Source organism: Heliangelus exortis, chromosome 1 (genome assembly GCF_036169615.1).
Source record: "Heliangelus exortis chromosome 1, bHelExo1.hap1, whole genome shotgun sequence".
In the NCBI taxonomy this organism is placed as follows: domain Eukaryota; kingdom Metazoa; phylum Chordata; class Aves; order Apodiformes; family Trochilidae; genus Heliangelus; species Heliangelus exortis.
This window is the reverse complement of record NC_092422.1, coordinates 139,837,655-139,863,545: the sequence shown is the minus strand read 5'-3', so window position 1 is coordinate 139,863,545 and position 25,891 is coordinate 139,837,655. Positions and strand designations below refer to the sequence as shown.

General features: G+C 40.4%; 1 protein-coding gene across 3 annotated transcripts in view; it reads left to right on the top strand.

The window, feature by feature from the left end:
- Window positions 1-25,891, top strand: part of KIAA1549 (KIAA1549 ortholog) — a 152,468-nt gene that overhangs the window by 67,316 nt on the left and 59,261 nt on the right. For all 3 annotated transcript variants that reach the window (XM_071727743.1, XM_071727735.1, XM_071727752.1), the window contains exons 2-6: window positions 6,007-8,724; window positions 10,215-10,303; window positions 16,393-16,570; window positions 17,449-17,576; window positions 18,919-19,102. In XM_071727743.1, the coding sequence (XP_071583844.1) occupies window positions 6,007-8,724; window positions 10,215-10,303; window positions 16,393-16,570; window positions 17,449-17,576; window positions 18,919-19,102 (3,297 nt within the window). The remainder of the gene's footprint in view (window positions 1-6,006; window positions 8,725-10,214; window positions 10,304-16,392; window positions 16,571-17,448; window positions 17,577-18,918; window positions 19,103-25,891) is intronic.

Genomic DNA, 25,891 nt, shown 5'->3' with positions numbered 1-25,891 from the left:
TTAGTTAGAGATTTACACAAGAGAAGCTTGTAAATTTTTTGCAATGACCTAATGCACACAAGCTCTTTTTGACAGAAGCTGAACTAAATGCTGTTAAATAAGTTAGAAAGTTATTAAGTGTAAATCTATATGAAGAAGAGTTATGATTTTTTTCGGAAACATTTGCACCTCTTGTGCTTTCTACCCTTGGGTGGTCTAATTTTATGCTACTTTCAGTTATTTATTTGATTTCTTATATTCCATTTCTGAAAGAAAAAGTTAAATAAAAAAATATTAAAAGCTTTCTCAGTGGTGACTATTCCTAGTGAGTTCATAGCTTTAATTTTAATAATTTGGCAACTGTTGTTACCTAGTTAGTAGGAATTCTCCTGTGTATGCAGAGACATACTTGGAGCGTATGTAGCATCAGTTTTTTCTCTATGTAAAATGCCTCTATGTGAAACAATGGGCAGAAATGAAAGAGCAATTCCTCTCTTCACCTAAAAAAATAGAGGTAATAAAATGTGGGTTTATAGATCATTGTGTTGCTACACAGAAGATCACTGTTATTTTGAAATTATGGGTGTTTTGAACTAGTTTGCTGCTAGTCTGCTGGCACTTTCTGATGTTTACAAACTTTATTAGCTGTTGCTCAGTTCTCAAAAACAATAGAGCAAAAATTACTATTTCTATTCTCAAGGTTTAATATTATCACAAATAAAGACTTCTCTGCTGAATGCATTGTACCTATTTTCTAGAATTTAGCCTATTCACAATATAGGAAATTATGTATATGTTCATAGATATTGATACTTGTGATAGTGTACAGTCATAGCAGGGTGCAGAAAAATCATTCCTTTTTACTTTATGCTAGAGTATAGAACAACAGTGGTTTTCAGTACTGCCAGCTACAGGAATGATGAAAGTTAGCATCCCCCTAATTGCTTTTTGGGGTAATGACCTGTTTATGATCACACGGTTTCCTAGCAAGCTTACGTGGTATATTTTTGTTACCAAAGAACTTTATATAGAGTGCAGTAAGCCTTTGGTGTAGCCATGGGAAAGTGCTGTGCTGGTGTTATCACCCTGCCCAGATTCACACAGGTCTGCACCAGCATTAGCAGTGCATGCCCGTGCTTCTGTAAATAAAGATTTGGCAGTTGCAGGGGTCCTTGTGTGCAGTGAAAGGCATCATTACTTGTGGATTTTGTTCAGGGTCTGACCAGATTTGAGGGCCAGCAGAAGCAGCAGAGGGTTCATCACCCCAAGCCCATCAGCACGTTTCCTATGCTGCCACTCCTCCCAAGCCCAAATGTCATCGTCTGAGCTGGGGCATTGTACTGGTGCCATCTGGGCCTCCATGGCCCCTTGCTTCAAGTGCTCTCCTTTCCTCCCCTTTGCTGTAGCTTGGGGTCACAGCTTTGCTTCCTAAGCTATCTATTCTTTTTCATAATGTTATCAGCTTGGTGGAGTTTGGCTTGTCTGGTTGTCATCCTGTCACCGTTGCCTAGCTTAACGGTGGTACAGTTGCTCGGATGGCAAAACCATCACCCAACAACAACAGCTGTGCAAACAAACAAAGTCAGCATTGATATTCATCAATAGCTTTGTGCAGTGGTGGCGTTGAGATACACCAGAACACGTGCAATCTGTCTGCTTTCTTTGTCCCACGGTACAGCCAGATCGGCTGCTCTGCTCTGATGAGGGAGTGATTGCCATGCTGTGCTGTGCCTTCACCTCCTTCCCTTTTTCCTTTGCTTTTCCTTCCCCTTTGTGGGCTGTCTGACTGCTGCTCCCAGGCACATCTGCCGTGCATCCCATCTGCTCTCCGTGAGAGGCTCACACAGTTCTGACAAGCAATATCCAAGTAGTACATTGTTCTTCTGCAGATGACAGAAAACAATAATTTGTATTATTAATGGCATGTCGTTAATATTCCGTGCTTCTAAAACGCTAAGCAAATAGTGTGGAACACTGGCTTGCAAACTTGCCAGTGAGATGTTTTGAAATCCTACATACACAAGTGCATTTCTTTCACTGCTTTTATCTAAAATAATAATGCTCTTACCTTGCCTTACAGCTTGTAGCTTTTTCAAGACATGGGGCGTTTTCCTTAAAAACAGAACCATTGTTTTCCAAAGCTGTTCTCTTCTCTGTTGTGAGTGGCAAGATTTTTTATGAGACAGACGTGTATGATAAAATTCTTATTAACTTTGTGTCTTTCAAGGAAATAAATATTAGTAGACTTAAGAAAAAAAGAATTCTGAAGTCAGAATTAATTTAAACCAAGATTGTCTTTGCCTCTTACACATGTCTATTGGACAGCTTATGGTAGTGCAAGTAACTTCAGAATATCATCCTGTGACATGTAGTCACAGTCCTATCAGAATTTTGCCTTGTGACAGCTTACTTGTCAAATTTAACAAACATAAAGAGAGCTCTCTCTGGATGAAGGAAGGTGGTGATACAAAGCAGAAACCTGTACAGGCAGTGAAACTATGGTTTGTGGCATCACCTCTAGCTTTCGGTCAAAGTTTTGTTTAAGTAAGTGATGAAAAATGAGTTTCTAATTAGTATATATTCACCCTTGCTGGTCATACTGTCATGTGTGACAATTCATGTGTATGGTGCCTCCTGTAGTGAAGCTAACACAGCTGCCTTGCATTACTGCTGGAGTGATTGACAACATGAAGCCATGATCAACGAGAAGAACTTTAGCTGTTAGCGTGTTCGCCTGCAATTTTTACTTCACCGTAAGCAAGCACTGTGTGTCAAATATGTGACAAAGGTGGACAAGATTTTACTGCTTTGTCTGTTACTCATGTTAACTGCTTGTAAATGCTGTTATTCTATGGTGGCTGCTCTGTGCTGTGTCATGTTTAAACAGCTGACCTCCATGAAAGAAGTGGTCTTCTGATGGTGGTCTCAGGTGAGGCCAATCAGCTGATAAGGGGGTGCCACCCAGCACTGCCCAGGGAGATATAAAGGGCTGGGAAGAGCTGCCCCACCTTCTGCTGGTGGTCTCAGGTGAGGCCAATCAGCTGATAAGGGGGTGGCTCCCAGCACTGCCCAGGGGGATATAAAGGGCTGCGAGGAGCGCCAGCAACCCAGAGTGCGGCAAACAGGAGCAGGTAAACAGGAAGGGTGCACGGCAGTTAGTGAGGCAGTTCACGCAGGCAGGGCAAGCAGGAGGGGCACAGCCACCTCCCAGCTCTCTTGAAGGAGCAATGGTCTCCAAAAAAGCAAAACCTGGTGCTGTTAAGATGCAGGCTGTGTCCACACAGATGAAACCCCTGAAGAGGGACAGCAAGAGGGACATAGCTATTCAGGCCTCTGGCTGTGTAGAGTGTTGGAGCCTCGTGTTAGCACCAGAGGACAGTGTGAGTGGGGTCTGTGTGCGATGCGAGCAGGTGAATGGCTTGCTATGCCTAGTGGCAGAGCTCAAGGAGGAGGTAGCAGCCAGACAGAAAGGGACCTGGGAGCCTGGATTGACAGGAAGCTGAACATGAACTAGCAGTGTGCCCAGGTAGCCAAGAAGGCCAATGGCATCCTGGCCTGGATCAGGAACAGCGTGGCCAGCAGGTCCAGGGCAGGGATTCTGCCCTTGTACTCAGCACTGGTGAGGCCACACCTCGAGTCCTGTGTCCATTTCTGGGCCCCTCAGTTCAGGAAGGAGATTGAGGTCCTGGAGCAGGTCCAAGGGAGGGCAACCAGGCTGGGTAAGGGACTCCAGCACAAGTACTGTGAGGTGAGGCTGAGGGAGCTGGGGCTGTTCAGCCTGGAGAAGAGGAGGCTCAGGGGAGACCTCATCACTCTCTACAGCTCCCTGAAAGGAGGGTGTAGCCAGGGGGGGGTTGGTCTCTTTTCCCAGGCAACTCTCAGCAAGACAAGAGGGCACGGTCTCAAGTTGTGCCAGGGGAGGTTTACGTTGGACATTAGAAAGAATTTCTTTACAGAGAGGGTGATCAGGCATTGGAATGGGCTGCCCAGGGAAGTAGTGGATTCTCTGTCCCTGGAGATATTTAAAAAGAGGCTGGATGTGGCACTCAGTGCCATGGTTTGGTAACTGCAGTGGTAGTGGATCAAGGGTTGGACTTGATGATCTCTGAAGTCCCTTCCAACCCAGCCAATTCTATGATTCTCTCTGATTCTAAGTCACCTGTGGACTTGTGTATTTGTCTGTTTTTTACAAGAGTGTACCTTTTTGGTTTTTGTTTTGTTTTAAAACATGTTTGGGTTTTTTGTTTTGTTTTTCCCCTGAGGACATTGTACAGCAGTGTATTTTTATCCTCACACCACAACTAAGTATCATTAAGCTGGCAATGCCTCCAGTGATTTTCAGGAGGAAAAAATGGATTGGGACTACTTGAGAGAATAGATCTGCTATGCTGTAAAACATTATGCATGAGATCTGTAAAATACAGTACATAATTACGGTACAATATTTGATTGTGTAACTAGTGGTACAGTGGTATTAGCTCAGTGCATGTATTGTAATTGTGCTTTTCAGATCAGCAGCTTCAAAATTTACCAAGTCCTTTTTATCAGCATGTGAAACATTGTGTCAAGGAATTCAGCAAATAGACCAGTAGGGGGGAATCATAACAGAAGTTTATCACCTTTGGAAAATGTTGTTAGGCTGATCGCAGTACGTAAGAGAGAGGTGAGCTTCTTGTGCTGGAGTTCTGAGTTTGGTTCCGGAGTTCATTCAACCTTTAATTGGTTACAAATGTAGTTACAGTTGAGCCCTGTACTGCATCACTGTCCAGCACTTTATACTGTGTGTGCTCATTTTAATTTTAGACTGATCCCTGGTGGTTTAACTGAGAGGGATTTCCACCTCCATTCACCCTCCTCCAGCTTTTTGTGTGTGTGTGTGTGTGTTGTCAGTAGGTTCCACCAGCACTGTATGGTCTCTCCCATATGAAAACAGGATGATCAGGTGGGATAGATAATTTTAGGACAAAGCCTTTGCACGTATCCTAGAAAAATGTCCTGCAGCAATTCTCTGTGATTTCCTTTAATATTCAGCTCTGAAGAGCACAAATCCAATCTTGACATTTCAGAAAAGTACGCAAGCAATAATCAACCTTTTCTCTGCAAAATACATCTGTGGTTGGAAAGGCTGCTACCCAGATCTTCTGTGTAATCCAGGAACACTTCTATGAGAAAGGAGGAATTATAGTTAAGATATGCAAATCATATTCAAATACGATTTTTACAAGTATCTTGTTAAACTGTTGGGTGAATTTTTAGCTTTTTCTCCTTCTACTGGAGCAGGGAAAATTTTCTTACAGGAGGCCCATAAACAGAGTACTTTTGCTGCAGATGTGAATAAAGATGGCAGTTATGTGGTGCAGCAAGTTGTCACTGACTGCTAAAAGCCCACAAGTTAAATGAATGGCTGACAATGCAAGTGTAACTACTGGATGTGTTACTTGGCAAATTCTTGCAGTTGATACCTGGCCTTTAGGTAAGGCAAGGTCCACATTACCTAAAGGGAACCCTCTTAGTCTCTCATGAACGTGTCACTTATTTCTGATACTGGGAGGATATAGTCCTTGAAACAAGCAGATCTGCTCATGAGCCCAATATTAAGAAATAATAAAACCAGAGGAAATGAAGTGATACTAAAGGAAAGCAGAAGACCTTAAGTTATGTGAAATGTTTCCCTACATTGTTCCTTTTTTTTGTTTGTTTGTTTGCTTTGTGAGACCATTAGCTGTCATGGACTGTAGCCTTACAGAGGTAAGAGGGAGCCCCAGTTTCTGTACTTCCTCAGGGCTTACTGAGTGTTGCTGTAGAGAGACAAGTATGTGCACATTGAGAGGAAGTCATGTTGTCCTGGGAATGGAGTTTCACAGGCAGTTTTACTATTTGTGCTGACTTGCTCCTGAAGGTTTTGTCTCAGCCCTTGAATTCTGGTCATTTGTCTCCAGAAATCCTCTGTGTGAGATTTGCTCATTGGGATTTTACTACCAGTGCTAATCCAGTGGGTTTTTTTGTTTGTTTGTTTTCTCTACTTAGCTGAGAGATCCCTGGAGCAGCAAAACTTTTCCATTTTCTCAATGGACTCAAAGGTGCACCAAAGCATATCAGGCAGCAGGACACAAACAGCCTTATCAAAAAGTACTTTGGACTCTCAAGAAAGTAATATTTTTCAGACGGTTTTATCATCAGCTACCACTCCCTTTGATGTGACTTTACTTAACCAAGAAGAAATGGCCAGGATTTCAGAAGGGAGAAGCATGCCGTTGGTAGATGTCTCCATAACAAACAATGAGGCATTCTTAAGCAACAATGAATTTATTAGCTCATTTCCGAAGGCACACTGGACTCCTCCTCTGAAGTCTTTTGCAGTTTTAACAGATCATCACTCAGTTAATACAGTAGAGCCACCAAGAGAAACATTAGATACTGTGTTGCTAACACCTTCATTGTCAGTCCTTTTTTCTCCATACGGTATCTCAAAAGCAGCACAGCAAAAGACTCCGTTGAGTGCTGTTCCTGAACACAGTAACACTCTTACAGGATTGAAGCCTTTTTTACCAGATAGTGAAAAGCTAACTGAAGCCAGAGACTTGCCATTGTACCCTTCAAATACAGCTATTTATTTCACTTCCATTCCTTCAGAGGTGGGAGCTACAGAACAGGAGAACGTCGACACAGAATTAACAGCTCTGCCTTTTGGGGCTGCTTCAGAAGCGTCACCTCTTCCTCTCAGGCTGCTGGATAAAACTGGCCCTGTGACCCCAGGTGCCACAGCACAAGGAGCAGGTCTGTACAGTGACACGTACAGCCATGTGAGCAGCAGGGCAGCAGAAACTCTCCATCTAAGGACCCACCCCACTCCAAGCATTCCTTGGGCCACTCCGGCTTCAGCAGCCAGTGCTGAGCCTGTTTTCTCTCTTCTTAGTCTTCCACTTGCATCTTTTCTGCTTCACTCAGCTGCCATTTCTGCAGACTCTAATGCAATTCTTCATGCCAGCCTGTTTACACGTGAATTCTCCAGTACAACACCAAATTTGCCTGCCAGTTCAGACACACGAAGTCAACCAGAGCTTGTTAGTGAGCTCATGAGTCCAGTGCCTTTCACCAGATCGTACAGTTCTTGTCTGTATTGTGACTCAGTTTCACTTCTGCCAGAAGCAGGCTTTTCCCCTGAACAAGAAGATGTGGGCTCAGGTGATTATGTTGAAACTTTGTCCATCAAAGCCTCTGAAATACAAGGCAAAACTCCATATACAACTATAATTACTGATGGGTATGAATTAGAGGAGTCTACACCTGAAACTTTTGATACTTCTTTTCCATCAAGACCAGTTATTTCATTTTCTTCAAGATTTGCAGAAATGCCCCTTTCACACATGTTTGTGTTAAGTGCTACGGACACTGTTCTTAGCAACAGAACACCTACAACAATTTCTGCTTCTTACCATCAGCTCCCTGAAGGAACATCACTGAACATTTCTGCTGCTGAGTTTTCCCTTTTGGAAACAGTTTTGTTGACACCAAGCACTCATGTGGAACTTCATGATGCCACCACAGTTCTGTTAGACTCTACCTTCACTCCAAGTGAGGTGGTAGCATCGTTGGCAGTCAGTCGTACAACTTTGCTGGACTTGCCAGAGTTAATGCCATCAGAATCTGTGGTTTTTCTTGATAAGACATCAACAAGGGAAGTACCATCATTAAATATTTCAGATTTTTCATCCAGTCTTTCATCAACACCATTTCTTATTGAACCTAGCTACTTGTCTTTATCACTGGCCATGATAAATTCTTACTCCTTCGTAAGAAGTGATTTTTCAACACTTTTACCTCAGACATTGTTGACTGGGACATCAATACTTTCTGAGGATGTTTCCAGCTGGGACTCAGCTACCATTGCCAGCTCTGCCACTGATGCTGAGGTTTCTCAGTCCCTTCTTGGCCAAACATCATACTTCTATTTTAATGCATCCTCTATTCCAGGTGCACATGTTCCTGAAATAATGCCATCCTCAGATTTTCACCCTGAGTCGTCTCTGTTTCTGGAAGCACCCTCAGTAGTGTCAGCAGGCTCTGAAGTTGCATTTACCTCAACTGCTACAGGAGCTACCTCTCAGCTGGAACCTTCGCTCTCTGCCTTTCATTCCGTGGTTCCTACCCCGGTGCTGCCCACTTCTGACACCCAGTCTGTTACCAGCAGCATCTTGCTTGGTGAAACAAATCTAATCTCTCTGTTTACTACCTTTCCAGCAACTCCTGTCTTAAATGTATCTTCAGCTCTGCTCTCAACTGATCTGGCTTCTGATGAGGATATTGGTGCTACGATTAACCCTACGCTGCTTTTCACATCTCGCAGTGAGGGCAGTGCCCACACAGCCCTTCCTCCCGCAGACCCCCACAGCCTGACGCCACGTGCCGACACCAGCAGTGTGATGATGCCCTCTCCTACAGCATCTCTGCCTGTGAACACGTCGTTTGCTTCCACAGAGTTTCCTCTGACTTCCAGCCCTCCCACTGGATATGAAGTTCCAGCAGGAAGCAGTGTAGCTGCTGGCACTGATGCATCAGCTGCTCCCACCAGCGTCCCTACAACCACTGCTGCCAGTGCCACAGGCAGCCTGGGGACATTCTCCTCCACCCCTCTGGTGACCACTACTCCATCTGAACCCGTGGTCATAACCTCTGCTGTGACCACTACGAGGCAGCCCTACGTCTGCGACATCACTGTTCCAGATGCTTACTTAGTCACTGCGGGTAAGATATTCCAAACATTTTTATTTTGTTCCTCAGAAACCACTGTAATGTGACCCCCAAGCTAAACTACAGGTGCTAAATTAACTAAGTGAACCTTTCAAGGACATACAGTGTAAAATCAGACAAACAACTGTAAAACCATTGATTTGTCATTTACTCTTGAAAATAATAGAATTCACTTGGGGAGGAATTGTGAGAGTGAGTTACATACACTTTACCTTACACAGAGAACAAAATTGTTTTCTAAAATTGCTGATGCATATATACAAGTATACAGAATTGGAGGCTGCTTTATAATTTCGTGGGCTGTAGATGAATGTTACTGTCATGCTACTGTTCTGCCAAACCATTAAATGTTCTGACTGAGTAAGTTTCTCCTTTCAGTTGTTGCTGTTTGTAAAAAAAAACCTGCATGCAAGGTAATGCTGTAATATGGAAGAAGAGGCTTAGTTTAAAAGTTTTTGCTTTATTACCATTTTTATAATTTTACCTTACTAGATTGTGTTTATATGCCCCCCCCCTACTTACTTCAGCTGGATTTGGTGTGTTTGTAACCAGAAAAAGTGACGTTAATTTTGTTTCCAAATTAATTGTCTCAGCATCTGTGTTTGCTTTTTTGGTGTTTTCCTACCTCTTCCCAGCTTGTTAACAAAACAACACCAGTGAACTAATCCAGGGCAGCTGCAGAAATGCTGCATGGTCTGTGGTAAGCAACACATTTTGCCCTTAAGATTTACTTGTAATGTGCAAAGCAGAATTAACATAATCTTGTTCTCCAGATATGAAGGTGAGCTGGCTATGCTGGGTATGAGGAAGACTTTTTTTTTTTACTTGTAGTTTGAGTAGTTTTGTAGGCAAGTTAGTGATGCTTTAAGAAGTAAATGCAGGATGACAATACAGCCCTTTTCAGTTGTTTCCTTGGCTGTAGTCACAGTCTCAAGTGTGGCTGTAATAAACAAGACCTCTATAGGGAACTGGGGGTTTTAAGTCTATTCCCACTCTAGGTATATCCCTTTTAGTAATCAATGTTACTTTTTACTTTTTATTTAAGACAAAAACAAGTGCATATTTTCTGTGGCTTTTTTTCTGACCTCACCAGCAATCTGCACATTGCCTACAAAACTTGAACTGTGTTATGACAGCAAGCTCATTGTGCACAGGTCAGACTGTATGTACCCTGACTTTCAGCTCCAATTTGAATGCCTCAGTGACTCTTTAGAAGACTTTTTTGCTAGAATGGTAAAGACATTAGAAATGGAAAAATTAAACAAGAGAGGGAAAACAGACCTGGAGTACATGAATCTGTATGTACAGTCACTTTTTAGGGTACAGTCACACCTTTACCTCCTTCCTTGTCCCTCATTTTATTGTTTGATGCAGTTGATCTAATTGCTTGCTTTTCCATGCATTGCACAATTGAAATTACAGCTTTGAATTAAAGCCCAAGAGATGAAGCTAAAATGTATTTACTCACTGACATTAATTTCCAGTGCTGGCCCGAAGAGCTGTTCTACAAAATGTCAGTGAATCCATCAGAGAAGTGCTGAGAGTTCAGTTCAGGCGATCAGTAGAACTAGAGGTAAGTGCTATCAAGTGTGTACAAGTACTATTTGATCAATATAATACAACAGTGGTTTTAGTTCACAGGCTGAAATGGTGATTTAAAAACAACCAATGAGGGATTATATCAGAGAGAGGTTTATTCTAACTTAAATTGTAGTCATGGGGGACTTTTTTTTTTCTTCTTCTGTTTCTTTGACATTATCTTTTTTACTTTTTCTATGTCATCATTTTCTATGACAGACCTTTCTTGGTTTTGCCAAGAGATGCAGTGCACAGCCTCTATTGCTTACCTCCTTCGGCTTGTGAATTGAAACTGAACTACAAAGCTTTTACCCTTTGAAACATCTGTTAAAAAGTTTTGTTTCTTCTGCTAGCTGATTACATACTTGGCATCTTAAACAGAACAAAACCTTCTTCACAGCCTTGTGCTATTTTATGTTCTAAGTGAGGCCATCGACACTTGAAGGGAAAGTGGTAGAATCCCAAATGCAGGATTTGGCAGATAAAAAAGGCTGAGAAAAAAAAAAATCAGGTGTGCAATAGTAAGATGTTATTTTTAAGCCCTCAGATAGGTAAGACTTCTGTCCTTCTGTATTCACAGGGCTAGGAATTGCTTTGCTCTTGGTTTCTTTTGAAAGCTTCCTCTGCTTTGATATTCAAGAAGCAATCTTTGAGCAATATCTTAGTGTTATTTCCTAACGTCAAAGTGAGGGTCTGGTCAAGATGAGTTTTAAAAGCTCTATTTTCCCCTTCTGTTTCAAACCCTCTGAGAGGAAGACTGTAGAGGTAGCTTGGAAGTACCTTTGCTGAATACCTCAATACCTCAAATGTTTGAATGGAATTACTGCTGTAGGTAATTTTTCCATGTCTACATTCATCCAGTTGTGATAGTCCAGCACCACATTATCTTGCTTTTTTGAGTCTGTGATCTCATTTCCATTATGAAGTTTACTCAAGTAGCAGTTTGAATTTTGAACATAACTTGTGTTTCTCCATGCACAGAATCCCATGGTGCCTCTTAACTTTTGCTGGGAAGACACTGTCTTGACAGCTCCTGCCTTAATCACTGCACTCAGTTATTAGACAACTCCTGTGTCATGTTTGAGAATACACTTTACTACTAGTGAAATAGGAGTGTTAAAATTTCTACTAAACTTCAGCTTATGTGAGCTGCTTCTATAAAGTGTGGTTAGCTTAGATCATTTTAGCAATACCTGCTTATAAGCTTTTTAGGATTTTTTTTTTTTTTTTGAAAGAAGACATTTTCCTTCTGGTTTATGAATTATACCTTCAGGTTGTGTAAACTGGCATAGGCAGAAGTAAAAAGTTCATAATAATGGAGTACACTTATTTTCAGTGACCTTATATGCCTCAATAATATGGAAGTGCTTATCCTTGTAATATTAACAGCAGTAAGACACAATCTGGTGCTAAATATTTAAAGGTTGATTGGAGCCAGCATTTGATATCTTGTGTCTTTATATTTTCCCGTTTAAATTCCTTCCTTTCATGCCCACTATTGCCTTGTAAAGCTCTCAGTAGGATATTTTGGCCCTAAGGCTGATCAGAAGCAACTGTTTTTATAAATAATGCAGTTACTCCAGCTTCATTCTTTGCAAATCCTTTTATATCAAAAGGAGAGAACATCTCTGTATCAGCTATGCGTATTTTATGCTAAAATGCTGCTATCATACATGTTCTCTTTGTGGTGCCTTGGGTATGGGTTTTGCAATAAAATAAATCACTAGCTAATGTATTTGCCTCTAACAGTGAAGTATTAATAAAACTGTTGTTTTAAATGAAGAGCCATCTACAGAATTGGCATGTTTAATGGTGATGTAATGCACAATTTTAAACAAAAGTTGTCCGTATTGCAATAGTTAATCAAACAGAGCTGACTTTTGTTACTCAAGAGTACCCAGAAACCATTTGTACATTTGAAAGTTATGGTAAAGCAGTGAAATGTCTCTTAGCTGCTTTTTTACTGTCTCCTATTACAGCTCACAGATGTTGTTCCCTTGCTGTGATGTAATGCACAGTAAATCAGGAGACAGTCCTGCTAAGTCTAACGTGGTAGTAATGTAAGCTTTAAAAATAAAATCCATGGCAACAATGGACATAACTGCTGCTCACTTTAAGAACAAACCAAGTTTAACACTGGAAGGAGAATTAAAACTTTTTTGTTGTCCCAACTTTTTCAGTTGACACTTCAGTCTGCTTCTTTATTATTTCAAACATTCTGAGATGTTGAAGAAGGGGAAAAAAAGAAAAAAAAAAAAAAAAAAGGCTTGAATCCGGCATAACAAAAAAACCTGTTGATTTTTTCCTAGCAAAAGTCCATACAGTAAAGTGAGAATAACCTAAAATTTTTAAGATTTTTCCAGTTGGTCTCAATGTAACGCATCTGAAAAAGAATAAGATGCTATTGTTTTAATAAGAGGCATTTTTCTCAACTTTCTCTAATGTAAACCTTATGACACTTGGGTTAGATCTGTTATACAATGTTCCCTTGACTTTGCTTTGTGGCACTGGGGTGTGAAATAAAATAGTGTTGGCAGTGACTTTCCGCCAGGACCCCTGGTGCCATTAAGTTCATGCCAACAGGAAAAAAGCTTTTTCCCGGCCCCATTTGTGCTTGGAAATTTTATCCCGCAGTCTAATGTATTACTCAGCCACTTTGTTCCTCTGTTTAATGTGGGGGTTAGTGTACTCTTTTCTATAACCCAAAATTGGTGAACTGCTGCCTTCAAAATCAGGAGACCAGTTTGTTCTCAGGCAGTCAGGTGCTTCTTTCAGAGGTGCCACCTTGTGGGCTTGCATTGGCTTCATCACTACAGAGTGCTGCTTAAATTATGACTGGTACCGGTACCAGTCCGTGAGAGAATGGTTACCTTAGGATCCTAATGTGTGTAGAAGCAGAAGCTTTGTTTCATTTTTAAGACCTCTGAGCCTTTGTAGCCCCTCTTCAGGAAGTTAAACACTCTCTGCAGGCTCTTTACAGGATGGTTAATAAGGTGGTGGTGAGGAAATCGGTTGTTTATGCTTTCTGCCAGATGTTTACACAGCATAATACAGTGGAGTGTTGGGATGGATTAGTTTGTAGCAAAGGTGCATCAAATAAAAAATCTTAGCAGATTAATCAATAACAAATGCTTAGGAAACATCGGAAGGGACAGAGTTAGCATGCAATGATACTTTCCTCAAATGCTATCAGAATTGGATGAGCAGTTGCACTTTGGAGAAGGGATAGCTTAATGTGAGGTGTAAGTGTGCTCTGCTGAGGTTTTTATTGAAGTTTTCTGCTTTTGCTGAGAGAATGGCTTCAAAGGGCACAGGAAATTTTGCTTGCTTCTCTGGCTTTGTGGCCTGATGTGTTAAGATAAGAAATTTGTACTTGTTAACTTAGGTGGCATTCTAAAATGGGGTGGTCCAGCTAGCTAATTCATTAGCATCTAACTGTGCTGGCAGCAGAGGTGAAACCTCCAGGAGTGTGTTGGATGGGGTTGTGAATTGTTAGAGCTGTGCCAAGAGGAACTCTTCTCATTCATGAATCAAGAATCATGAGCTGTGCTCATCTCTCCTAGACAACTTTGCAAACTCCTCTGTGAATTAGCCTGTAGACAGCATCATGCTGGCATAGCCCTATTATTTCTGTCACCTGAATTAGGCTGTTGAGAGCTAACCCAATGCAGCCCTGGAATATCTCAAGCAGAAGTAGCTATTGATTTCACTCATAGTGGTTCTAATCTACCTGCCTCAAAATTATACATAAAGGCTGGATTTTTATAATATTTCCGTTCTTTAGTTCTGCTGCTGCAGCAAAGCACAAAAGAGAAAGAGTGTTAGCTGTTAAGATGAAAACTTGGATGCAGAATTTCAGGGGGCTGTTCATTACAGGGCTGCCCCTGTACTCAGCGCTGGTGAGGCCACACCTCAAGTCCTGTGTCCAGTTCTGGGCCCCTCAGTTCAGGAAGGAGATTGAGGTCCTGGAGCAGGTCCAAAGGAGGGCAACTAGGCTGGTGAAGGGACTCCAGCACAAGTCCTGTGAGGAGAGGCTGAGGGAGCTGGGGCTGTTCAGCTGGAGAAGAGGAGACTCAGGGGAGACCTCATCACTCTCTACAACTCCCTGAAAGGAGAGGGTAGCCAGGTGGGGGCTGGTTTCCCAGGCAACTCTCAGCAAGACAAGAGGGCACGGTCTCAAGTTGTGCCAGGGTAGGTTTAGGTTGGACATTAGAAAGAATTTCTTTACTGAGAGGTTGATCAGACATTGGAATGGGCTGCTCAGGGAAGTGGTGGATTCTCCATCCCTGGAGATATTTAAAAAGAGACTGGATGTGGCACTCAGTGCCATGGTCTGGTAACTGCAGGGGTAGTGGATCAAGGGTTGGACTTGATGATCTCTGAGGTCCCTTCCAACCCAGCCAATTCTATGATTCTATGATTACATCTGTGGTGCACTGCAACAGGTGAGAGATCAAGACAGCTGAGTTGTTACACTTTCTTGTCTGAAATACCTAATTCCAGTGCATAAGTATATGCTGGCTACACTAGGCCTCTCTTCCTCAGCACATATTGCCTCAGAAATGACTAGCAAATTGTCACCAAAATTTGTAATTCTAATTTCTCTTGCCTTTTAAATTTTCTCTGCAAGTAATGGGAAACTTTCTTTTGGCATGTCCTACCCATTATAACTTCTGTTTCCATTTGACAAACTGAAGCTACAGAGTTCATTTCATCCCGAGATAAAAGGATAAAATTCCAGATAAGAAGAACTGAAAAGAGCTGCGCATATTATTCATATAAAACAAATTTGAATTCTGTGGGTTGAAATACATTTAAAATAAAAGCTGGATGCTTCATGTATTTGTGGACTGAGAAGAAGAAAGAAATAATGAGCAGCATAAATTATTTTTTTATTTCCTTCTGCTACTGAAGTAGTTTCTTCTGGTGAAGTTAATCTCTTTGAAATGCATGTTTTTAGAGGACAGGAGAGCTGCTTGCTTTCTCATCTAAATAGTGATGGCCATCACTTTGTACTGTTGCAGAAATGCCAATAAGGAACAAGGTCACAGTTTAAGTAGCCACTGTGTGTTTCTGTAACACTGAACGTGAAGCTGAGGATATCTGACACATCCCTTCACTAGCACAAAGCCTGCAAGGAGTTAGCATCTCTTCATCTAGGAGGTGCACATTTATGAGAACTTTTAGGTCTCTGGTTTAGATTATTTATGTATTTGTGAGGCTTTCATGTTGTATGTCTCAAAATATTGTAGTGTTGATTGCCTTAGGGCAATAAAGCAAATTGGGGGAGTAAACCAAAAAAAGAAAAAAATAAGGGGAAATAGGTATCTTGGATATTGAGAGAGTTTCTCCGAAATAGAGAAGACATTCCAATATGTTTGAATTTAAAAAAGCTTTCAGTTTGTTTTTACTTAGTTGACAGAGAAATGGTGAATAAGTGTGTTTGCATGGAATCATTCACCTAGGTTTATGTACAATAATCTTTTCCTTTAACACAATAACCAAGAATCATCAGGGTTTTTTTTTAAGAAGACTCAAAATGAAGAGGTGACTTGGAAAATTGTAATTGTAGTAACTCTGCTGAAGTAAGCAGATAGAAGTGTTTCTAGAAGAAAGCATTCCTGAGTGTGAAAAGCATACCCTTAAAACACAGATTATGTGTATTTTGCTTCTTGTTTATCACACATGAATGGCATAGGATGTATTTGCTGAGCAGCATATGGCAGAAATGCAGAAGATATGCAGGCAGTTCAGTAAGTAAGCAGCAGTTTTGTATGGGAACTCCTATGTACTCCAGGGAAATACAGGCAAGGGGGAATACTGCTATGCTGGGATGTGGTAAGTGAAGAAGTGTTGAGGTTGGTACATGGTACTGAAGAGATCCTTGTAGGTGCACCTAGCATAGAGAAGTTGCCAGAGACTACAAGGAACAGCACTATCAGAATGTCTATGCTTCTGCTCTCACTTTGAAAAATGAAGAGATGCATTTTCCTAGCTCTTGATGACGTTGCTTTGAAATGCACGAGGCAGTGTGGGTCTGAAGTGCCAAAAATCATACTGAATTTTCTTTTTTTTTCTTTGTAGGTTTATAAAATTGCACCCAAGTTTGCTTTCTTGGTGACATCAGGTCCTTTTGTTTACACGGCAATAGCTGTCATAAACGTGCTTGTGAACAGCAGTCTGCTTCGTGGGGAGACCCCCATGATCCTCTCACTGCATCCTTCTTTCACTGTGCCAGATAACAGGTTCCAAGTTCAGACAGGTGAGTTCTTCCTGATGCAGAGAGGAGGCAATGTTGATTAATATTGTTTCACAGTTCTTCATTTGTGATGAAGTATGCAAGGTCGTTTCATAACCCTGCATTCTACTGCTGCGAATCTTAATTTTTGATTGTTTCATGAAATAGTTGCTGGATCCATAGTTGAAGATGACAAATTGTAGACAGTTAACCCCATAATTCTGTTATTTTTTCTGGTTTTTTGTGTTTTTCTTTTGCATGTTGCAAAACAATTGTGCTTTTTCTATTGTGTCAGAAATTGGGAAGAGAAAGGAAATTATATGAAACATTTGCTCCTAAAATCACAGTGCAACTACTTTGTAGTGCCTGAGACAAGTTTCAAAATGTGTTTACCTTAAATGCTACTTTTCAGGATTTTCATAATGCAGGAGTTAGACTGTTACCAATGGGTATTAATGGACCCAATATGTGGTCTTTTAGACAAGCTAAATACTGTTTTTCATTCTACAAGAAAAAGAGGCTTATTGCTTTTTTCCTTAAAATTAGTGGTATTAGGATTTCAGTGTGGCTCATTCATCTTTCAAGTCCTGTGAAATAAGCTGTGTGTGGTGAAGGTTTTTCAGTATGCTAGAGGAAAAACTGGCTATTTTGTGTCCAGTATCTTTTGGTAATCTAATGGCTCTACAAAGGATAACAATGAGTAGAGAATTTACTGCAGCAACACAAAATTTGTTTTGACTGTATTTTTACCCATGGGGGGGTTTCACTGAGTATATCCCAAATTCCATGAAGAAGCGGTAGCTCTGTGAAGTCTTTTGCTTGTTCTGTTCTTTCTCAAGGAAGAAATAAATAAAGAAATAAATATTTTCTTTCTCTGTTCTGTATGTACCCTTTACTTTCAGTGCTTCAGTTTGTGCCTCGGAATGTGGACATTGGGTTCTGCAACTTCAGCCGGCGCATTGAGAAAGGGCTGACCATGGCATTCATGGAGGTGAGCAAACGCCAGGAGTTCTACAACTTCACTGTCCAGGTAAGAAGATGAGCTTGATCTGTGTCTCTTTGCTTGTCCTGTGTTTCAACCAGCCAGTAAAACAAGCTAGGTCTTCACTGACTACCACTTGCCATCTAAATCCTGGAGAAATATGAGGCTTTGTCATGAATTCATGATTTCTTTCCTCTGCAAAATAATGTGGCTCCACATATCCCTCTGGTTTCAAGCTTATTGAAAAAGTGATCCCAGATGATAATTTATATCCAAAAAGCATTATTCAATATAATTGGACTTATAATTTTACATACAAAGGTTGCCTCAAACCTTATTGCAGTCATTTCCATAAGATTTTACTATTAGAGTAAGGTGTGTTTAAGAGGATCCTATTAGGAAATATAGAGCTTACATGCACTCTGCCTTTTTGTGTATTAGCTGCCTCTGAGATCTAGAAATACCTACAGCAGTATATGACATCCGTGGCAGCTGCTACTGCATATGTAAAATGTGTGTGCACTGGCTACTCGATCACATAGCAAGGCTTAAAACTCCCTGGAAAGTCAGTAATTCAACTTAATGAAACCAACTCCCTCTCCTGTTGTAACTCTTAAATTTATTCTATCTTTTTTGTCATACCAATATTAGTGAAAAACTTGCTGTGTTATTAAACTGACACAGTAAAAGCCCATTTGTGGTACCCAAAAAAAAATCTTAAAGAAAAATGGCATAAACTTTATATTAATAAAAGTACTATATTGTACATCTAGTGAAGTGTTCAGAACTGTACAACTGAATGATGGAATGTGACTCAATAGACCAAAGACAGAACACACAAAACAATTTCTTGGACTATCAGCTTAGCAAACTTACTTTAAATACTTGCCTACTGTCTGGGAGAGATTTGTTTGCATGAATACAGTTCTCATTTACACTGGTGCCAAAATAAAGCTACGAACCAGTGGTAGGGGCCGGGCAGGTGTTGTGCCAGACATTTTAACCAAGAAAACATTCATTTTCAGAATGTGTCTTTACCATGGTCTCTTCCTGTCTCTTCCATGCAGTTTGGTGTTCATTTAAAATTTCTTTATAAGTAGATTTATCTTGATATCTCTCTAGGTGTTTTATTTCATAATTTCCTGGACTGTAGCTTTCAGATCATTCTGGATTATGATTGGCCATAAAGGATAATTCTTAGAAGAGGAATTCACGTGTAACTTTGCCTCTTCTGAGACTCAGCAGGGTGGATCAATCTGGAATAGATGTACCTCTGTTTTGATGTGAATTGCCGCCTCTTCATATTAGGAAAAAACCCAGTCTTTCAAAGAAGGAATGGAAATGTTAGTGAATTGATTTTGCTGACCCTGATTCAATCTTGGTTTTTCAGATTCTGAATATAACTCTGAGCAGGCCTGGTGCAGCATTTCGGCAAGGCCCTGTGAGCATTGTTTTTGCCATCAGAGATAGGTATGGTTTTCTGAATGGGTCTGAAGTCAGTGAGCAGCTAAGAAACTTGTCCGTGGTGGAATTCAGCTTCTATCTGGGTTTTCCTGTGCAGCAAATTGCTGAACGTGAGTACTTGATGTTTGACAAGACTGCAAAATCCCTTTTTTCAAGGTTTTTTTTTCCTCTCTGCAATTTTAAAGTAATTTTGTGCGTAAGGGATAATGTAGCTTCATGTACTTAGCTTGTTTTGTGAATTGTTATGAGCAAGTCCATTCCCCTCTCTGCTTAGGCTTTGCATGTGAGTGTTACAGCAGCTTGTTGATATATATCTTAACATACAACTTGCATTGAAAGTCAGTTTTTGTAGCTTATGGCCATCATAAACATAGATTGATGGGAACTGCCTGCATCCCAGTTTGCTTGACACTCAGGTTTAGCAGCTTATGTTTGGTTAGATATTTCAGATTACGTCGATCTCATAAATAAGACAGTTTTCTGAAGTCAACACTCATCCTTGCACAGTAATGGATTGTTCATGATGGAAATGGCTTGTGAATGTAGGCAAGTTCATGAGAAAACAGTACTTGCTTTTCCTGCTTTGTGGGTGTTACTGTTAACTCGGCCCATTAATGCCCTGTTTCTTCTATCCCACTGTGCTTTCCAATGCATTTTGTTAATTTGCAGTTATTTTTGTTGGTTATATAGGTGCATAACATCTGACACAGTGATTCTTGCCAGACAGATTAAGGTCTAGTGGAAAATCAGGCCTAATGGTATCTGCTGTTCATTATACAACTGTGCAGTAGGATATCAATGAAGAAACTGTAAAGAGAGTGATTGGCAACAGAAGTTGTTCTCCATGTCATCTTGAAATGTCTGCAAGATGATTTCCTTTCAACATTTCTGTTTTCGTTTGGTCTCACATAGGCTATACCTGTGCTGTGGTAGTGGTGTTTAATAGCCAGGATCAGAAAGCCTTGAGAATCCCTCTGCAGAGCTGACTAGCATTTCTTCTGTTCCTTGTGAGGCTACAGAACTTATCACATCTTTGTCTTTATCTCTCACTTAATTCAAACTGAATTTTGCTCTTGCCTTCATTGCTTGAAAGACATTTCTCTTTGTTCTATGTCAGATCTTTTGCACCTTTGCCCTAGAGTTTATTTAGCTTGTAGTCTCTTGGGTAATATTTTCAGTTTCCCTGTCTTTTTTTTTTTTTATTGTGATGTACACATATCTAGTCCTAGTTTTTTATTTGTCCACCTATTCTGGAGCAATGTTTGTAGTGAATGTCTAGGTTGCTCCTTGCTGAGGATCCATCTTCTGGGTTGTGTGATGGCACTACAATGCAATTAAATGATAATTTCTACCAAGGCCAGTGTATGCTGAAAAACAGGATGGTCATAGGGGAAAAACATTACTATTAAAAGTGCATGTACACTGTTCTTCTTATTTTCCTTTCCTGACAGTATGTAGGAAATTTGAAGGTAATTTCTTTAGTACGTTATAGCTTGAGCTCTCCCTGTGTTACCTACATGCATAAAGAGCCTGGTTTATTGGGCTGGTTCCTGAGAGTTGCCAGTGGAACTGTGTTAGCAGCTCATTTGTTAATGAGAAAGTCATGCAAAATTGAATGACTGAAGAGGTCAGGCAGTGCCTTTGGAAAAAGGTCCCACTTGGATTTCTTCTCCTTCTCTTACTACTTTGAGGATTTGCAATAAATTAATGTAGATGATAGCTGTTGCAGCCTAGCAAATTCAGCCTGTGAGAGTTATTTCTATAACTTTGGTTCTGAAGCTATGGGATTTGTTTGTTTATTCCTGCTGAAGGTTTTTAACAAGTGTGCCAACAGCATGGTAATTTCATTCCTACAAATTCCAGACTTCAAACAAACAAAAAATTACTCTTCTTCCCCTCAAAGCCTCCACATCTCCCAAACAATACCAAACCTCAAATCTTCAAGCAAACTCTTAGTGTAGGAACTAAGACTAAGACTAAGGTCATTGTGATACACACTTTATTCTGAGCTTGTCCTAATTTGAGCTCTTGAAAAATTTTGTTTCTTTGACACATATCCCCAGTAGCAGGGATGATGGCAGCTGAACAAGCTGTGTATACACCCTTGCCTTCAATGACCCCATCTAACTCCTTCTTTATTCATGGAATGGATGTTGCATAGCAGAGCACAGCATTTGCCTCAGATATCTTGGCCAGAGTTTGTTGGTTGTGGTGCCTCTTAGGTTGTTTGATACAGAAATTTTGAAGACAAACTTAAAATTTGACTAGACTGAATTTTCAGAACATTTAATGTTGTATTAAAATAAGCATAATACATGTAGTAAATGAAATTAAAATAAATATATGGAATTTCAATTTAGTAATTCAGAATTCTTAGGAACTACTAGATCTTCCCAAAGTTCACAGTGCAGAAACCACAAGGCTGTGGTGGACATGATGCCCTAAATCAAGGAGCTTCTTGTCAATGTCTTGATGCTACAGGAGCTTCTATTTACTGTAGATTGAGCTAATTTTGATTTTAACTTGTCTAGTTTGGTCTCAGTAGTGCTTTAGCACATCTGACCTCACTGTACAGCAAAATGGGAACAGCAAAGTTTCTCAGCTGGTTAGAGCTATGGGTCCATCTGTCAGCAAACACAATAGTGAATGTAGTTCACAAGCTTTTATAAGCAAGGCAATCACATTTGGTTATTTTTAGTTGTTTCTAGAGTTTTTTTGCACTGTTGTTGTGGCTGTATTTTGAGCCAAAGCATTTTAGATCTAAAGGATTCAGAGCCAGAAATCATGTCTAAAGGCTCAGCAGTGGTGGGCAGATCTGTCTTGAGACATCTTATTCAGCAGTCTGTTGAGGATGACCAACAGCCAGATCCTCAGAGCTACTTTGACAGGAAGATGTCTAAATGTTTTTGTTTTCTAGGCCCTGAACACTAATTTTATGCTGTCCCTTGTTTTATAGAGGAGTTGTATCAGGGAAGGTATTGTGAAGAACTTTAGACAGGTGTTTAGACAGGCCTTGCTCTATGCAAATTAACATGCAACTTCCTACTTTTTCCATGTAAATTTTGGATATTTATATGTAAACAATTTATGTTATTGTTTATAAATAAATATGAAGTGTTCCTTGCCATATTGTTTTGTGCCATTCGTGCTTTACTTATCAGGCATGGTAAGAGGAAGTACTCTTGTGGTGACTTTTTTTCCCCCCTGAGGGCTCTGTTTATGCTTTTGGAAGTTTTATAGTCTGCATCTGAAGAAAAAGAACTGATTTCCAGGTGAGCTGAGCTGTCAAAGAGTTGAAGCTGATTCATACTAAAGGGAAAGCTGACTGTGTAATATCACTGTCTCTCAACACTGTTAAATGCAGTGAGACTTTGCCTTCCATATCCCAAATGTCAGTCTTGGTCCAAGGAATGCATTTGCTCCCTGCTGCTTGCTCACTTCACATGGCCATTCACACACAGCCTTTTCATGGGCTTTTTAACATATACCCTGTTTATACTTTTAACTGTGTGGGTTGTCCCTGTGCAGTACCTTTTTAACAACAAGAATTAGTAGTCAGTTTTTTCCATTTATTTAGAGTCAAAGTCCATACTGAAAATTTGCTAGCTTGACAGAACGGGCCATTCTATGCAGGAATAGAGCTGCTGGAGGGGTCAAACCTTGCAGCTTACAGAGTTTTCTTTCCTCCACATAATTCTAGGTGTCTTTGGCAGTGTGCTTGCATTCAGATCTTCAGTTTATACTTTTTTGCATGCTTATTTTGGGTTGTCCTCCTTGTATTTCACATTTTAGACTTTAAGCTGGTTAGGTGAACTAAAGGCCAGCAGAAAGAATACCAAGTCTTGTCGGGTTTTTTGGGTGCTACTTCATGAAAATCAATAGAAAATAATACATTTCATATTTCTTTATGACTGGAAGATTTCTCTAAGGACAGCCAAGGGCTAGCTGTGGACTAGATGAGGAGTATGAACTTAGCTTGAATAAATCTCTGTTTTTATTGTAGCTTTAAAGAGAGTTGCCTTGAGACTTGCTATTTTTTCAGTACCATAAGTAGAAGTTTGATGGGTAGCATCTATTTCAGATATTTTGGAGATGTTGAAAGGCCAGTAGGATAACGTAAGATCGTATGATACAGTGCAAAGACTGGAGAAATATTTGGCAATTTTTACCTGAGCCAATTCTGGATCAGACTTCCAACAGATACGGAGTCCTTTTATTGCATGCACCCTAATATTTGCATGGAATCTTTATTTTTTGAGTTGTTGCCTTCTCATTCCGAATATTCTGTTCTCTCTGTGCTATTTCTCTTTCTCCATTTATCAGAAAGAAGAGCAATCAATATGGTAGCCATTCTATATTGTGTGGTTCCACACAGCTCCATATGAGAGGGTGTCACTGTTTAACACTGGCCCGGCAATTAAACCGAGTAGCAGACGCTCTCTATTAATCTCACTCTCCTCCCTTATAAGAAAGGAGAGAGAATAAGGGAGAGAGACTTATGGGTTGGAAACTAAACTACACAACTTTAATGAAACGGTAATGATAAATAGGAAAAATTACTAAATATATACAAATATACAAGAAAAGGGATACCACATTCCTCCTCCCTTTCCCCCAATAGCTCTCACGTCACCACCGAGGTTACAGGGCAGCCCTGGGAAAGTCCAGGCTGGACTCCTGGAGTCGGCAGCAGTTGGGAACTGGAGGCAGAAACACACAGATAAGGGCTGGCACGGATCAGGACCACAGGCAGGCAAACGGACGGGATCCTTCCAGGATGCCGGGGTGAAGGAAGAGAAGCAGGAAAGGCAGGAAGGGCAGGCAGCCGGAAGCTGGAAGCAGGAAATCTGGCTTGGCCCTCGTGATCCCTCAAATTTATACTGAGGATGACGTATATGGGATGGAATACTCTGTTTGGTCAATTCTGGCATCTATCTTGTCTGTTCCTCCCCAAAGGAGGGATGCAGGTGGGACCTCTTTATGTTTTCCTCAGAGCTGAGCAGTGTCCTTGGCTCTGCACACCAGTCTTTAGCAGTAACTATAAACATCAAGTGTTACCAGTCCTAGAAACACAGTCTGAGAAACTTGCTGTTAATTTCAGCAAGTGCAACTACTTACAAGAGACTTAGCTAAAAGCAAAAGTACAAGACAGAAAATCACCTTTATCCTGGCCCAAACCAGGACAGAGGGTCAGGGAGATCCTTGGAGCATTTGGTGAAACCAAAGTCACCCCGGTGGTGTGCTTCAGACTGCTGTCAAAAAGCTCCTGGGTGGCTGGGTGACCCTTTGCCTTTTCAGTCAGCACTGAGTAAATGCTGTTACACAGTATGGTGTTTCAGGGCTGCAATTTAGAATCTTCTGATGATGATAACATCTACTTCATTAATGCATCCAGAGTCATTAGCAGACCAGCTGCGATCTAACTAATAATTGCATTTTGTCTCTCCAGCTTCCCCCTCAGAATAACAATCAGTCCATGCTTGTTTTAGTCATTAGTTCTAGAGGGCATTAGGAATCTTGCAAATAGGTCTTGCTGCAATGCTGTGACTGCAGCTGAGCTCAGGATCTTGTCACGTGTGCTGGTGACACCCTTGAGTGACCTATGGAATAGGAGTTGGAACCTGGATTTTCTGACTTGTGACCATGGTCTCAGTTGCAGAAGCATCCACCATTTAGTGAATTCTTCATCAGGTTTTAGAACGCAGCCTCAGTTGCCAGTGATCACAGCACATCTTCCTTTTCAATTTCAAGATTTTCTGTTCAAGTTGTTTTATTTTTAAATTCGATTAATTCTGTGAAAAGTTTAAGTGAATAGTCATCCAGCAATTTGCATGAATTAAGTAATTTTCAAGTACTAATTAGAATAAGTGTGAAGAGCACATTAAGTATTCAGGCAAAACATGATTTTGGTTTAAAAGAAGAAAAAACTCAAAACTGCTAGCTTTTCAAAGTTTTAGGGCCATTGAAAGGTTTTTTGATTTTCTTATCTTGCTCTTTCCATGCTTTGGAAAAACAACAGATGCCGCTTAGTTTATGCTTTTTTGTTCAGGTTTTTTGACCGGAATAAATAGTACTCCAATCTAAAAGCTATGATCAGAAGAATTGTGTAGTAGGATTCCAAAAATAAATGTGTTTAAATGGTCTGTGAGGTTCTTTTTTGTGTGTCTGAGAGTTTTGAAAATCTGATGCATCACAATCACTGTATAGAGGCCTAATGTTTCCTTTTTAGAATAAAGGACCATATTCTGATGTCCTTTTGAATAATAAGTCACAGAGTACCTCCCAGTTGTTTCTTTTGAGGCTAGTGAGGCTAATACTGAAATAGAGGTGGAATAACCAATCATTTTTTTTCATATGACTACTTATAAATCTATGAAAATGAAAGGTTCTGTGTAACTAGTGTTTTTTTTGCTCTTGCCCCTACAAATCATGGCATAATTAAATTAGAAAAATGCTAATTTTCTATTTCTTAAAAACATGCATTAGTGCCAGACTAGTCCAAGTTGGACATACAACATCTTTACTCCAAATTGATCTATCATGGACCAGGTAATTTAATTGTTATGTGCCACGTTCTTTCTGCCAATGAAATGGATTAAAAATTAACCTTTGTATAATGCGTAGCAAACTGCACCTGGATTAAATATTTTGAGAAGGTTAAGACCATTCTATTTTCTTATTGCCATAGTGAAACTTAAGATTTCCATTAAGGAAACGCTTGGCCCAGCCCCCATCTTCACTTGTTTCCCAACATGTCTTTACTGCTCTCCAGTGGAAACCTTGGGAAAAATCTTATCCCTACTGAACTCAATGGATATAGTATTATTTACTTCACTGGGGCAAGGATTTCACTCTGGTGCAGAGGTTTTTTAGAAATACTGAGGGATTTAGAAAGCTTG